At 37.6% G+C, this 16,659-nt stretch overlaps 2 protein-coding genes and 1 pseudogene across 3 annotated transcripts in view; 2 read left to right on the top strand and 1 right to left on the bottom strand.

The window, feature by feature from the left end:
• The window catches only part of LOC136798580 (uncharacterized), a 35,361-nt gene that overhangs the window by 4,983 nt on the left and 13,719 nt on the right, over positions 1–16,659 (top strand). For both annotated transcript variants that reach the window (XM_067055214.1, XM_067055213.1), the window contains exons 2-4: positions 6,472–6,529; positions 7,019–7,101; positions 8,060–8,201. The gene's annotated coding sequence lies outside the window, so the exon portion shown is untranslated. The remainder of the gene's footprint in view (positions 1–6,471; positions 6,530–7,018; positions 7,102–8,059; positions 8,202–16,659) is intronic.
• On the top strand, positions 4,611–6,295 carry LOC136798594 (uncharacterized; annotated as a pseudogene).
• LOC136798581 (uncharacterized) lies at positions 11,926–13,671 on the bottom strand. The gene has a single exon (XM_067055215.1). It carries the CDS (start codon positions 13,631–13,633, stop codon positions 12,011–12,013), a length of 1,623 nt encoding a protein of 540 aa, XP_066911316.1. The 5' UTR covers positions 13,634–13,671; the 3' UTR covers positions 11,926–12,010.

The following is a 16,659-nucleotide window of genomic DNA, read 5'->3' as shown; positions in this document are numbered from 1 at the left end:
AAGTGTCCACCTAAAGCCATTAAATATAGATGCTACAAAAATCTTAACGAAGATCTTTTCAAAAATCATTTAACACAAGTACTAGAGTTGAATCGCAACTTTGAACATAAAATGAAAAGTTTAGTAAATCTTCTAAACGCTGAAGCACCGATAAAAACTAAAATACTAAGAGGTAATGATAAACCTTTCATGACAAAATCACTACGAAAGGCCATGATGCATCGATCTCGACTTAATAACATTAAACGAAAAGACCCCTCTAACATCAACAAATATAATTACAACCAACAGCGAAACCGATGCTTATATCTCCTGAGAAACACTAAAAGAAGATTTTATGAATCTCTGGATGAAAAGCAAATCACTGACAATAAAAGATTTTGGAAAACTGTGCGCCCTTTTTTCTCTAATAAAGGACCAATAAGTGAGAAAATAACCTTAGTCGAAAATGATGAACTGATTAAAGATGATAAAGAAATTGCAAAAATGTTTAATGAATTCTTCATAAATATCACTGAAAAATTAGATCTCGATCAACCACCAACAGAACCAGTGCCTCTCAATGAACTTTCTGATAATATTCTTCAAAATGAAATAATGCTTTTTAGAAACCACCTTAGTATACTCAAAATAAAAGAAAAGGTATCAAACAATGAAAACTCCTTCAAGTTTAGAAACACCACAGAAGACGAAGTAGAGAAGATAATTAGTAACCTTAAGACAAATAAGTCTCAAGCGGAAAATGATATACCAGCGAAAATAATTAAAAAATACTCTCACTTATTTGCAAGCTGCTTCTCTATAAGCATAAATGACTCCTTCAGCTCAGGCTTTTTTCCCAACATTTCCAAGTTCGCGACAGTCACCCCAGTCTACAAGAAAAATTCTAAAAACGATAAAAGTAACTATAGACCAATAAGTATACTGCCGGTAATATCCAAAATTTACGAAAGAGTATATCACAATCAAATATCAGAATACTTTGAGCACTACTTTGATGAACAACAATGTGGTTTTAGGAAAGGATATTCCACTCAAACCTCTCTTCTCCCAATGGAAGAGCTCTGGAAGCTAGCCAATGACAAAAAAGATGTTTTTGGGGCACTGCTCATCGACCTTTCTAAGGCCTTTGACTGCATGTGCCACAAATTACTTGTAGCAAAGATCAGTGCATACGGGTTCAATGACCTTTCCACTGGGTTAGTCAAGAGTTATCTAGAAAATAGGCAACAAAGGACAAAAGTAGGCAACAAACTGAGTAACTGGATCAAGATCAAGGATGGTGTTCCCCAGGGATCAATCCTTGGCCCTCTGTTTTTCAATATTTATATCTGTGACCTCTTTTTCATCATTGAGGATACTAAGGTTGCGAATTATGCGGACGATACGACACCCTATGTTAGTGCTCCTACCTGGGTTGAAGTAAGTGGTAAACTAAGCTCTGTAGCAGAAAAAATCTTCACATGGCTTTCGATTAATCAAATGGTTGGTAATGCTGACAAATGTCAGCTAATAGTTAACATCATTGACGACTCGCTCTATCTAAATATTAGAGAAGAAACTGTTTTCAATACCAAAACGTCAAAGATTCTTGGAGTAACCTTCGATAATCTTTTGACGTTTGAATCGCATATAGAAAATCTTTGCAAGAAAGCTAGTTTGAAAATAACCGCCTTAGCCAGAATGAGCACATATCTCACTTTAGAAAAAAAGAAACGCTTGACGAATGCTTTCATTAAATGCCACTTCAATTACTGTCCTCTCATATGGATGTTTCATAGTAGAGCTCTAGAGGATAAAATCAACAATCTACATAAAAGATGCTTGAGAATCGTTTACTCAGACTACAACTCATCATTCGATGATCTGTTGAAACTTGACAACGGTTCCACCTTCCATCAACGAGCAATTCAATCCTTATCCACAGAGCTATTTAAATCAAAACTCAATGAATCAGAAAGTAAAATATTTCTCAAAAACCAATGTAAGATCAAAACAAGAAAAAGTAATTCCTTTCGTAGTAGAGTAGTTGAAAGTGAAATGAATGGAAAATCGTCTTTAGCTTTCCTGGGACCTAAAATCTGGGCTACCCTTCCCGATGACTTTAAAAAACTTAAAAACCTAGATGAATTTAAAAAAGAAATCAAGCAATGGAGGCCCACTACTTGTCCTTGTCGAAACTGTCGCACTTTTATCCATGGCGTTGGTTTCATTGATTGAATTTAAATCAATTTGTAAATAATAGTTGATCTTGAGGCCGACCCTAAAAATTTTTTCGTTTCCGGTCCACCGGGTGACGAAAAAAAAAGTCATGCGTGGCGGCCGGGAAAAATTTTTTTTTGGTCCTGTCTAATTAAAAAAATTAGGAAGAAAAAAATTCGTCTCTCTGGCTGTTAGTTTTAAAGAAAGTATATTGCCACACATTCTGTCCCCTTTTTTTCTCTTTCACTGAAAGAAATGTGTTGTTATTAATTACAAAAAGCTGATTGAGTGTTGAATGAGTTTATTAGTTGTGTTTACTTTGTGATCTTTTTTTCTAAGAATCAACAAACCTTTCATTCTAATAAATTCATTTAAAGGCTCGTTTCCATTCACCTAGCGGGCAGTGCGCTGCGACCAGAGTTCTAAATATAGAAGTGGTCGCAACGCACTAGCGACCAGTAATTGATTTCCATTCATCTTGAGATTTAAAAGAAGTGCTCGAAATATTCAAAAGACTTCATCACAATCTGTATACATTTTTTATTTTTTTACATGTTTACTCTCTTCTGATTGGCTAAAACTATTTGATCACTGTATGAGCTCGCACGCGCGCTTTTGGAAGTTGAAAATTTTCAGCTACCAAAATTGCACAAAATTGCACAGCAGAGCTCGAAAGAGCTCTAGCTTTGTTTACAAATATTTACATTTTTTGACGTCAATGAGCTATTAAAGGAAATTTTGGTCGCAGCGCACTGCCCGCTCGGTGAATGGAAACCCAGCTTAATATGCATAACATTATTTATTTGATCTTTAACGTTCAGAAAGCGTCCTAGACAAACAAATATTTTCTTCACTCAATTAAATATGCATAACACTATTTATTTGATCTTTAATATCCAGAAAGCGTGCTAAACAAACAAACCTTTTTGAAGAGTGTAAGTGTTATAAAGCAACGATGTAACAGCCCTGCTGGCACACAACATTGTTTCAACGTCCATCTAACATTCATAACGTCTTTTTAACGTTATATAAACGTCGAAACAACGTTGTGTGCCAGCTGGGAGTTTAAATGAGTAAAGGTTTTTAAGAAGAAAGTTTTCTCTGTTATCTATTTGGTTCTTATGAAAAAAAAATGCGGTCGGGTGACGACGAAAAAGATTTTCACCCGGCCGGTGAACCGAAACCTTTTTTTTTTAGGGTCGGCCTGAGTATCAACCTTCTAGATAGATTTGTAATTAATAGTTGATATTGATTAGCCTCGAGCTAAGTACACATTATACTACTTTGCATCAACTTTAAAGAAAAGAAACATAAACATAAACATAAACATAAACATAAACATCACCACATGGTATAGGTCCTTTTTGGTTTTTGGTGGTAGTAACATTCAAATTCTTAAAATTAGCACCCTCAAACTAAGTGAGTTGATGTCATCAACTTCTTGATAAAACTTACAATTCCAAACCATGCTTTAGAAGCGCCTTTAAACGTTATAACTGAAAATTGTATGGTTTAAAGCGTTTAAGCTAGATCACAAGATAATTGAGCTTAAAAGTTTTCGTGGCTCAGAAGACGTCAAAGCTGGATTGGACCAAGATACGAGGCTGAGGGTAATAGAGCCTGTCCCAGTCGGGGAACCTGTTACCTGGTGCCATAGAATGGTGGTCTGCGCAAAGAAGGATTGCACACCTCAAAGAACTGTTGACTTCCAGGCGCTCAATGCAAATGCCACCAGGGAAACCCATCACACGATGTCACCATTCCACCAGGCCTGCCTAGTTCCCTCCGGGAAGAAGAAGACTGTCTTTGATTGCTGGAATGGCTACCACAGCATCCAAACTTGACCCAAACGATCGTCATCTGACCACCTTCATCACCCCCTTGGGAAGATACAGATACAAGGTTGCACCCCAAGGCTACATCGCTTCTGGTGACGGATATACCAGAAGACTGGATGAAATAGTCTCGGACGTTCCAGACAAGACCAAATGCATCGACGACTCACTACTCTGGGTAAATGACATTGTGGATGGAACATCACACTGACTGGCAGTAGATTCACAAACAAATCTGAATCCAATTACTACCCCATAGTCGACGAAGCATTAGCGGTTGCTGACACACTGGAGAAAACGAGATACTTCACCCTTGGCTGCTCAAACCTGTGAACACCTTCTCAAAATCTTCAGCGACAGATCTCTGAATGACATCCTAAACACTCTACTGAGGGATCTCAAAGAAAAGACCCTTCCATTCAAATTCACTATCACTCACATCCCTGGCCTGAAGAACATTATGCCAAATGCATTCTCCAGATACCCAGTCGGTGAAGCACCTAAAGACACCGGGATGATGTTTTTGATGAAATCTTGTCCATTGGATCCACCTTTCAAGCAATTACATGGAACATGGTGAAGGTTGCTACACAAAGCAGTGTATCTATGATGTACCTCATCAAAGCACTGGAAGATGGATTCCCAAACAAGAAAGAGGACCTTCCACCAGACATCCAACAATACCATCAATACAGAAATGATCTCCATTACGTTGGGACAAGCTGGATTTTTACAAGCTCTTATTTGATTTGGTTGGTCGTTAAGATGTAATGAAATAATCTTATTACTTTTTCTAAAGAACGTGTCATCTCTATCACTTTAAATGACCAATTAGTGAAGTATCTTGTAAAAACTCCAAGGCATCTCATTACGTTGACGGAGTCATATTATACAACCACGGATTATCATCCCACCTTCACTTAGAGCCCAGACCCTGGATTCTCTTCATGCAGCCCACCAAAGCACTGGTATGATGCTATCCCGTGCTAAGTCATCAGTATTCTGGCCAGGCATCACCAAAGATATCAAACAACAACGCGATAATTGTAATGCCTGCAACAGAAACGCTCCATTGCAACCAAGCTCACCTCCATACCCAGCACCATCTCCAGAATATCCATTTCAACTTATCTGTGCCGACTTCTTTCAGCATGAAGGCCAACATTACCTGATAACAGTAGACAGATACTCAAATTGGCCAACCATTGATCGCGCTCAAGAAGGATCGAAAGGCCTGATAGATTGTCTTTGCAAACAGTTCTCACTTTTGGTATCCCTGAGGAGCTAGCATCAGATGAAGGACCAGAATTCAAATCACACGCCACCACCGCATTCCTGAAGAACTGGGGAGTCCATCAACGATTTTCTTTGGTAGCTTTCCCACATTCAAATTGCAGAGCCGATATTGGTGTCAAGACAGCAAAACGACTGATCACTGAAAACACTGGCCCCAATGGTAATTTGGACACAGATAAATTACAAAGAGCACTACTACAATTCCGCAACTGCCCAGATCCATCGACCGGTCTCTCACCTGCCATGTGCATCTTCACGAAACCTGTCAAGGATTTCATCCCAATTCAACCTGGCCGCTACAGACCCCACCCCACATGGGTGGACACTTTGAACAAACGAGAAGACGCCTTACATCATCGCCATATGATTGCTTTTGAACGATGGTCTGAACACACCAAACAACTCCCGCCACTCAAAATTGGTGACCATGTTAGGGTCCAGAACCAACGTGGACCCCACCCACACAAATGGGACAAAACAGGCAAAGTTGTTGAAGTTCATCAATTTGACAAATACACAGTTCGAATGGACGGCTCTGGTCTGCCAACAAATCGCAATCGACGGTTCTTACGCAAATTCGTCCCAGCTGTCCAGAAGACTGCGCACCGTCGCCCAATTCAAGACTTCAAATACATCCAACCAACAAACCTTGATGGCCCAAAGGAAACACCTCGATCCACTCCAAGGAACGTCCCAACGACACCCGACGCCCAATCGACACTCATTGTCAATCTTTCGAGGGATTCCATTGTTCATGACTTGCCCGTACAAACTCCGCCTCCGCCTCCAACGTCCGGCGACCCTGGAGACATGAGTCCAGTCAGAGAACTGTCTTTGCACACAGCTCAGAAGTTGCCTCTGGCCCTACGACCTCTGTTGGATCATAATAGAAAGGGACTGAAAGAGTGATCCAGCCCTATTTCATTTTTTTCTTTTTGATGTTGATGTATCATAACAGAAAGAACTGATAAGACGATCCTATATTTTATCTTTATGTTGGACATTTTGAACCTAGGGGGAGATAGAGATGTATCACCTTCATTGTATATATTCTTTATATCGTTTCAGTCAAATATTCACTAACGTAAATATTACTAAAGTAGAAAAACCTCCTGGTTATTATTTATTTTTCTTTCAGTTATAGGATGGAACAAGAAAAGAAAAAGAAAAGAGAATTACCTCAATGGTTAAATCAAGTAAGAACGTCCCTCTATTTGAAAAAAATACATTTTTTTTTTTTTTATAATAAAAAGGTGATGTGATTTGTTTGAAAATGTTTTTGTTGTGGTATATTATTTATTAAATGAACTTAAGTTGAGCTGCCAAAATCTAAGAATGTCTGTCATTGGTATTCTAGGGTCTAGTCTGAAAACTTTTTTCGAACACTCTCTTTATCCTTGAGGATGTTTATCTTTACAGTGTTGCAACTTTCCAAAATCTATCGAGTTAAGATACAAATAGATTATTTCTGGCTTGTCAGTAAGATTTTGGTTAAATGACGGGGTTGGAATAAAAATGTCCTGGGTGGAAAATTTTCGAAAAGGAGGCTATACAGCAGAATTAGGGCAAAAGAGGGAAAAATTAATTAGCGGGCCCCCCTGGCTATTAGGTACCCGAGAGTAGTTTTTTTCTCATCTTAGACAATAAGAGCTAAAATCACTGTATAAATTTTATACCATTTTTAGATTGAAAGCAAGAATTCAAAAGATTCGAAGAATAAAAAGCTGTCAACTAAAGATAGCTCAACTTTTGGGAAAAAATCAAAAAGGTAAAGCATCATCATTTCAAAGGGAGAACTGTATTTTGAGCAACAGAACTTCCTACTATTTTTTCAAGCACACTTCACAACCCTGATCAGAGGATGAATGCTCAATTCAAGAATCTTATTAGACTAGAGTCAACTTCTTCATAGAATGCGCCCCCCCAGGCTAAACCATTTTTCCTTGATTAGGGGGGGGGGCTGTATTATATAAAAAACTCTGTGGACTAGCTTGCTCGAGGGGGTGGGGCTGAGTGTTGAGTAATAGAACTGGCGGCAGAGCTGATAGGTTACGTGAGAAATCTATTTAGTTTTTGCCTGTCGCGCAATCAATTTATTGTTCTTGCCAAACTTTGCTTTTTTGATAGTTTTTGACGACTTGAGTTCAGTGATGTGGACTAGGAGCATTTGACCAGGTCCCAAGGTTCCATTTTGAAAGAAAAACACAAAAATGCCAAACAACAAAAAAACTACTTGGAGTTAAAAAATATTAGGAATGGGAACAAACATGATTAACAGACTTACAACATATACCATACAATTATTTTCAAATAAAAACCTTGCTTCATTCTGTTTTCACCATGCAAGAACAACTAAAATTTGACAGACTGTTTTACAGTCTGCCTTAGCAAAAGCTTAAAATTGAGAACTGCCTTATACTACCAGGGCACTTAATCTTGTTATCAAATTTATCAAAAAGCTTTAAGCCAACCCCGGGCTAGACTCTTAGAAATTGTAAATTTTAATTTCAAAAGCTACTGTAACCCTTTTTTTCAAAATTTGATATTATTTACTTCATTTACATTCCAAAATCAAAAAGCACCCTATGTGGCAACTAAAATGGTTTTGCGCAGCTAAGTCTTTCTTTACCCTGGGTTTTGAAACATCTTTTATATCAGTCCACTGATGTTCTTTTTGAAAAAAAATGACCCTCCTGGCTTAACATGTCTTTCTGTTGCTATTTTAGTACAAACGAAGAAAATGGGGTTAAAAGAACAATTTATTGCATGACTTCATCTGAACTAGTAGAATATGCCAAACTTGTTAAGTCGCAAAAGCATGAAGAAAACCTTAAATGAACCTCCTTTCTGGAAATCAACACCGAATAGGTAAGGTTTTGTTCCTAAAACATTTTATATATATATTGATTCCATAGCTTTAAAAATTTTACTTAACATTTGAATTTTTTTTCTTCTGCTATACCATGCACTCAGGAATAAGAATGATACTTTTTTCTGTCAATCTTTGTTCATCCAATTTGCACAAGATGTTGATTCTCCAAGTAAAAAGGTCTCTTGTTGTTCTAATGTCCGGGAAACTGTATCTTCAAGAAAGCAATCTTCTCTAATGCACTCATCGTAAACATTGAATAGTTTCTGTATTAGAAACTGTTCTTTGATATTTGGGATCATAGTCCGTAACCTTTCAATACATCTTGCGTTTGTCAACTTCAAACTTTGATATACCTTCTTGTGCTGCCGTAATTCGTTCCAGGCTTTCTCCAGCTTTTCCAAGTAGCAAACTCCTAAGTGTTGAAAGAAAAACATAACGGATCTGTTTAGTTTTTTTCTCAGTAAAGTGACTCTACCTTTGTTCGTCATTTTCAACGCAGCTTAATTTAGATCTTAGGGGTGGTAAGATATGGAGCTCGAGTTACCTGAATAATCTTTGGCAATGGAAATCTCATCTAATTCTTTCCATTTCTTTTCTCTCCACTTGTTCGGTGTTTTACATAAACATGGTGTGCGCTGGTCGGCTGAGGAAATGAAAATTTTAATGGAATATTTAAAATCATCTAAGATACACTTGCTACTATCACTTTTCTTTAAACGATTTACTAGTTCTTAAATCCATGAAAATAATAAAACTCTTTAACGATGCTGGGCAAGAATGGAATGGGTTTTAGTGAGAAATTTAAAAATGGATTCGGTTATAATCAATTTTGTGATTTTTGTAACAAAAGTGAAATCAACCTACTCTCGATCTTTCCATCTAAACAACGTTGTTGGTTAGAAAGCATATCGATCATTTTAGTGAAAGCTTCTTTGTCAAGATTCCGACTTGTTAAGAGGAGAGATTTGTTGGCAGTGATGTTCCTCAAAACATCCAGTTGAATATTTTGTCCTACGCCAAGAGCAATTATTGTGATCCCTTCAGTACGAAGTTTCTCTGATTCCTTTTGAATTCCTTCAAAACCTCCGTTGCCACGATTTGCATTTCCATCGGTGATCAAAATCATAATTTGTTTCGTCTCTGCCCTCCCACAACCACGCATAGAGAGCGTTTCACGACCTTTGATTAAACCATCCCTGATATTGGTTAAATGGTTGTCGTGAATATACTTTAAATTCAATATGGCTTGCTCTAAGGTCGCACTTGAATTATATTCATCACAATATATACGAGGAATGGCTTGTTCAGTGAATGTGACCACGCTAGCTTTCGAATCTTCTGCAATATTGATGCCTGACAGCACTTGTCGAATGAACTCCTTGGTCTGGTCAAACGCTTTCGGATAGATGGATCCAGAGACATCAAGGACCAATGATACCTCCGTGTATTGACAACCTTTGGGATTTAAAAGAAATCTTCAGTCGAGATAAAAAGATGATTTGAAGTGGACGAAAAAAGCTTTACAAAGATACATTAGACTCCCTTGCTTTAAGTGCACACTGTTTCTATCATGTGGAAACCACTCTAGAGTGAGTTATTCTGATAACGCTGGTATGGTTCCCATACGGTAGAAAGATAATGCACTCACTTAACGAGAATGGACAATAGTTTGAATCTTACATTTTTACATCAGCTGTTATTAGTTACTTCAGTTTCAAATGAATCTAAATTCTTATTACCTTGAACTGTTCTAAAACTGACCAGCAGAAGAAAAAATCGAATCATTTTCATCATTCACTTTTAAATCTTAATCGAGAATGTTCCACTTTCTTTGATGGTTGGTTCCTCATTAGTCTTGAGAACAGTGGACCATACCACAATTCCTCCTTATCTTTTGTTTTGATTCGAAGGAATTTATTTTCGTGATCTTTAGACCTTGCTCAAAATGAGATTAATTTTTATTATATTTTGAAGGCGAAGTGAATACTATACAGTGCAAAGCGTGCCTCAAGTAAAATTTTATAGAAATGAGCACTGTGTTTAATAAGATTAAGGAAATAGTGATGGTAACCGTTTGACGCATCCGGTTCCTTCAAAACCCTCCAACATTTTTCGATTGTGACGCCCTTGTTTAAGTTTTTCAAGCCACTGGTAGGCTAAGTGAAACATTATTATATTTTAATGTTTGTTAAAGGTTTCCAGCGCCGTGCGGTGCTCAGGAGTCAGGTCGGGGTTCTAGTTTGTCGAGAAAGAAATTTTGGTCGCCTAAGTTGGTATCAGCCTTTGTGAGTAGTTTTTTATAGAAATCGGTGACTTCTTACTCCAGTTTTTCTGGATCCGAGACTACTACTTGGTCAATGATGAATTCCGAGCCTTCTCACAGGCGAAAAAGTTGGCGTCGGGAACCTCTATCACTTCCGCTAGTTGTTGTCCAGTACGTGCCATTGCCCCCTTGCTTTCCTTTCCCTGAGGTTCTGCAGTTCCTCAGTAGCTTCGGTCATAACCCTCATTGAGTGGCCATCATTGTCTGGGGATCTTAGTATATCATTCATTTTTCCTTGGAGCATTTCTTCTAGTGCACGATCTTCTTTTACTCGCTTAACCATGTATCGTATGGATGCTCGTTTTATGCTGTCCTTAAGATCGTCCTTCCAGTTCCCTTTAATGTCATTGGTTTGGAAAAACAACTCTTGGGTCAAAATATTCTTCAGACGATACCTATATCCGGGGTCTTCGAGAATAGAGGTATTCATCTTCCAATATCCCAGCCCTCTTTCTTGGTTTATCATTTTGCAGCTGTGGTCTAAAAAACTGACCTCCCAGCTCTTAAGGTCATTGATTTGATCGCATCCGTTGGGATATGGAAACGATTAAGTCTGGATTTCACTGCCCCTTGTTTATTTGACCATGTGAGGTCATTCTCTGAGTCACCAAATTTGACAAACCGGAGAGGTCCTTCGCGTGTTCAAATTCTACCTCCCCCCTGGTGAATTGAGAGCGGTCCAAAACTTGTCCTTAACGGTCGGCTATGGAATCCTCTACAAAATTGAAATTGCCATTTTTGAAAAGTTTGTGTGGTCCGCAGAAAGTGGTGAGTTTTGTTTGAAGTCGAGCTTATCAGGGGCTAGACTAGCAAGCGTCTGTCTTTCCTTGGACACAGGAACGCGGGAATAGGGGAATAGTGCTTATAATAAAGAGTTCTTATAAAAAATAGAAATTGCCGCAGGAGAGTGGTTTGATTTGTATTCAGTGAACATACATAGACATAGAGCCCATTGCAAGCTTAAGCTGCAGCGAAATACAACGTTGGGTTCAGTCAATGAAAATTGCTTCATTGCGAGTGTAGTTAAGCAAGGACATTGCAGTGATGAGAAGATGCAAAGTCAAAAAAAGTGTAGAGTCAATTTAATCTTACAACGTTTACCAAAAATTAAAATCTATCACACACAAATGTTACATGTACAAACTCTAGCTACAAAAACTAACCCCAAATGAAAATAATAGCCCTAAAATCTTAACAATTTATCAACAATATTCAAAATAGTCTAAGTTTCAGCTTAATACACGTTTTGTTTAAAAAACAAACTATATAAGAACATAAGGCTTCGATGGCCTATACGTTAAGAAAAATTTAAGTTACAGACTCAAAAACACACCCGATTTCTGAGGAAAATGGGTAAAAATGCTCACACAATGGTGAAAATAAGAACATGTCAAGAACATTTTTAGGCTTGAAACTCGAAAAGTTAAAAACATCGGAAGGCTTCAAAAATGTTTGGATGTTCTTATTAAAAAACGTGTATCATTAATTATTTTTCAGCGATTTGACAAGTTCAGTGTTTGTAACAACATCGAAGTCCCATTGATGCAAATCGGAATTGACTGTTAGTTTGGCGCATGCGCTGTTCTTCCAGTCCAAAGTTGGAATGTGAGCTGTGAGCGGGATTTTCTTCGTGATTCTGTAAACAGCGTGTAAGAATCCTGAATGTGTGACTACCAGCTTCTTCCCTGGCGTTTTGGTGATCTCGTCTAAAACGTTGCAGATCCGTTCGCTCATTTCGTGCTCCGTCTCAGCCGAGGGAATCGGATACTTCATCATTTCGTCCCACGTGAACACGAATTCAGCCAATGACTGGTCTTCTTGACGCACTTCTTGATGTGATTTTCCTTCCCAGTCTCCAAAATGGCGCTCACGAAGCTCTGTCCAAGGTTTGATGTTGTTGTTTTGGGCACCTAATGTGTCAGTGATGATTTTGCACGATTCCATGCACCGGACGAGGTCAGATGAATAAACTTGATCGAAAGACATACACACCTTGTTCATTTTGGAGGCTAAATGCTCTACTTGTCCACGACCGTGGTCATTCAAGGTACTTTGCATGTGACCTTGTATTCGCTTATTAACGTTCCAGTCAGTTTGACCATGACGGACGAAAAAGATTTCACAAGTTTCTTTTTGTTGTTTATAGAAGTGCATCTCAGTGACCGAGGGGAGAAGTTTCTCACCGAGTTCGACAGATGTGAATTTATCGACCACTCGGTTTGATAGGCTCGATGTATGTGGATCAAGAGTATTTAACATACTTGGACAGTTCATCATCCCTTCTACTTGAAGAAGAACTTGGCAAATCACAAAGCTGGTCTTGGACAATTCACAGACCTCTTTGTTGCGATGGATACGTTCATCCATGTCGACCTGCGCCAAACCTTCCAATCCATATTTTCGGTAGAAGTCCACTAAAAGGATCGTCTCAACACCGAAACCATTTGAAAAACGCAAATCTTCAGCGACATGGCGTCGAATGGCGTATTCACCGCTCAAAGGTTGGATGACTTTCGTCAAGGGTGGATGCAGGAGATTGAACAGCGGTCTTGCGCACAGCTCCGTCACTCGCCCTCCACCATTATCAGAAATGCGTTGCCCATCTTTGTACAAGGGTCGTTTATAGAAGGCTTTAGTGAACTGGATGTCGTCATGAAAAATCAAGGGACCAATCAGCCCCAAGATATATTTCTCGCTGAAATCCTGAATGTCGGTGTCCACCCAACATATGACGTCACTTTTACTCAACATCAACGATTTCCATAGTTGAACACCTTTGCCACGACACGAATCGAAATCAGGAAGAGTTTCTACGTCAGAATTGACGAACACGGTGACGTCATTTCGTCGGCAGATTTCCACTGTCTGATCAGTCGAACCAGCATCAATGACGAAGAATTCATCCACCAGATCTCTCTCCATCAGACTTTTGATGGTCAGAAGAATGTCTTCGATGGTAGCTTCTTCATTGAGAGCAGGCAACGCAACACAAACACTCACATTCTTTTCTTCTTTTATCCGCCTCAATTCTGGAATTTTCTCCAAATAGCCACTTGCTGTGAAGATTGTTTCATGAGCTTCTGAAGTGTGAGATGATACAGGCATCGTACGTTTTCTTCTCTTCCAGCTGCACTCTCTTCCTCTCTTCTATGCACCACAAATATGCAAAAGGGAAAAAAATCGTCTTTATATAGCTGATAATTGATTAGATTTGCTGAGTGAATATTATATATGTAATTATACTACCGGGTGTGCCACAAATCAATTGAGTGAAACATAAAAAATAAATAAAAGAATAAAAGCTTTTTTTATGTTTCACTTATTTATTCAACATGCCGGACACACCTACATTGACTGTTACAGATTTTAATTAATATAATTGTGAATTAATCCCCTTTGTGATTTTGGACATTATGCTTATGTATGTATCATGATGTGAAATATACTTCTCAAAGTTTTCTTTGTACATGTTTAAAATTGAAGGCAGATAAGTAGATATCGATGCAAGGGGAATTGAAAAGTTGCGTTTTGTCACTTTCCCGAAACTTGAATCAACAACAATGTATGTAAATTTCAAAGAGAACTTCTTATCTATTTTATCAATATTATTTCGATACAATATAAATATTACACGTTTGTAAAGCATGATTGTGAAAGTTGTGTCGAATATGGAAGCACATCTGTAAACATAGACGAGTCGAATGGGAGTCAACATAAGTCACGAACGACACTTTAGTTAAAACTGAGCCATAAGTTTTCTTTGACGCATTTTCATTGTGGAAAATGGCTAGAAATGAATAAAATAGCACATTTAGCAAACGAAATGCGAAATACAAATAAAGTACAAGTCAAGATATAAAGAGATACATAAAGATGGATTACAAAGACAAGATAAAGGTATAACATGTAAAAGAAGAAATAGACACTTACTAAAAACACTGTGGCTGAACACACACGTACACTTCGTCAGATACTTTCGACTAACACTCACAATTCCAACACGCAGACTTATAACACATCACAACAACTCATACAACAACTAGACGATCCTCAAGGGACGAACACGTAGAGCTATTTCAAAGTGAAGTACATTAAAAATTTAAATAATTTCTAATATCCACCCTCAAATTTGTCCAAAATAACCAAAAATTGACCCTGTCAGGTCCACATCTTGAAAATTAGTAAATTTGGGATCCTGTCAGACGTCTCCAGAGTCTAAATTTTTTTTAGTAAAAAAGGGACCCTGACCAGTGGTACGTCCCTGTATCCAATTTTGCCTTATACCGGGTGCGCCACAAAAAAGTTTCTCTCTTTAAAACTAATTTTCTCGAAATATAACATTTTTAATAGACTTAAATTTTGAGGGGTCATTTCATTAAATTTGATTCAGTAGATCAAAAGTTATGCTCAATTAAATCAAAAAGTTAGTTTTTGAAAGTGCTCAAAAACGTTAAAAATGGACCTATCAAATTAAACAGAAGCATAATTACATGACGCATCAGTATTTTCGTTTCAGTAATCAAAAATGATAATTAGCTGTCTAAATGACCTTTTGTTATATAAAGGAAGGTTGAATTATAACAAATGGAAGAAAATTTGTCGAAAAAGGCAAAGAAATCTGGCAAAAATTCATAAAATACATCAGATATGGGTTTTGAGGTACACCCAGCCCTACATCGACTTTATCCAGTCTAGAACCAAAGATCTGAGGAAAATTTCGGTAAAAGTAAATTAAAATGATTCTAATGAAGATTTTAAACCCTTTCGACCCTTCAGTTTCAAATTTTAAGTGTTTAGTTACGGAAAAATGCTCTTAATCATGTAAAGGCTATGGCGATTGCCAATTTTAAAATAGAAATTTGATAGCTCGATTTTCAACGTTTTCGAGCACTTTCTGAAACTAACTTTTTCATTCAATTGAGCATAACTTTTGATCTGGTGAATCTAATTTAATAAATGACCCATCAAAATTTAAGTTTATCTTTCTTCTTTCTAATGAAATAGGAATGGTTCGTTTAAAACTTTTAGATTTCGAGAAAATTAGTTTTAAAGAGAGAAACTTTTTTGTGGCGCACCCGGCATGCTTTTTGGTTAGTGAGTGGAAATTAGCTACACGCTTTTTGGACCTACCGGGAGGTCCTTTAATTTGACCGTTGTCCGTTCGTCTGTTACAAGCTTTTCTCGGGATTGGCTCATTAGTTTTTTTTAATTTTTTGCACAATGATACAAAATGGCAATGCCTGAAAAGTGACGGAGCCCGATTTTTGAAAAAAATTTTGGGGGGGCAAATTTGGGCCAAAAACTACCTAAAAATAAGGTTTTTTGGACTTGGTGCAAAATTGCTTCATTAGTTTTTCCTGATTTTTGACAGAAAGATAGAGTGCAAGGTACCCTAAAATGTGGCTGAAGTAATTTTTCTCGGAAAATTTTTTTTCGTCGTCAAATACGGATTTCGCAAATTTGGGCCAAAAACTACCTAAAAATAAGGTGTTTTGGACTTGGTGCAAAATTGCTTCATTAGTTTTTCCTGATTTTTGGCAGAAAGATAGAGTGCAAGGTACCCTAAAATGTGGCTGAAGTAATTTTTCTCCGAAAATTTTTTTTCGTCGTCAAATACGGATTTTAGCTTTTTTGGGGAAATTCCCTTTTACCATTTTCCTGTTAGCAGCTTTTCTCGGGATTGGCTCATTAGTTTTTTTTTATTTTTTGCACAATGATACAAAATAGCAATGCCTGAAAAGTGACGGAGCCCGATTTTTGAAAAAAATTTTTGGGGGGCAAATTTGGGCCAAAAACTACCTAAAAATAAGGTTTTTTGGACTTTGTGCAAAATTGCTTCATCAGTTTTTCCTGATTTTTGGCAGAAAGATAGAGTGCAAGGCACCCTAAAATGTGGCTGAAGTAATTTTTCTCGGAAAATTTTTTTTCGTCGTCAAATACGGATTTTCGCTTTTTTGGGGAAATTCCCTTTTACCATTTTCCTGTTAGCAGCTTTTCTCGGGATTGGCTCATTAGTTTTTTTTATTTTTTTGCACAATGATACAAAATAGCAATGCCTGAAAAGTGACGGAGCCCGATTTTTGAAAAAAATTTTTGGGGGGCAAATTTGGGCCAAAAACTACCTAAAAATA

Source organism: Clytia hemisphaerica, unplaced genomic scaffold (genome assembly GCF_902728285.1).
Source record: "Clytia hemisphaerica strain Z4C2 unplaced genomic scaffold, Clytia hemisphaerica genome assembly, whole genome shotgun sequence".
Taxonomy (NCBI): domain Eukaryota; kingdom Metazoa; phylum Cnidaria; class Hydrozoa; order Leptothecata; family Clytiidae; genus Clytia; species Clytia hemisphaerica.
This window is presented reverse-complemented; position numbering and strand designations above follow the sequence as displayed.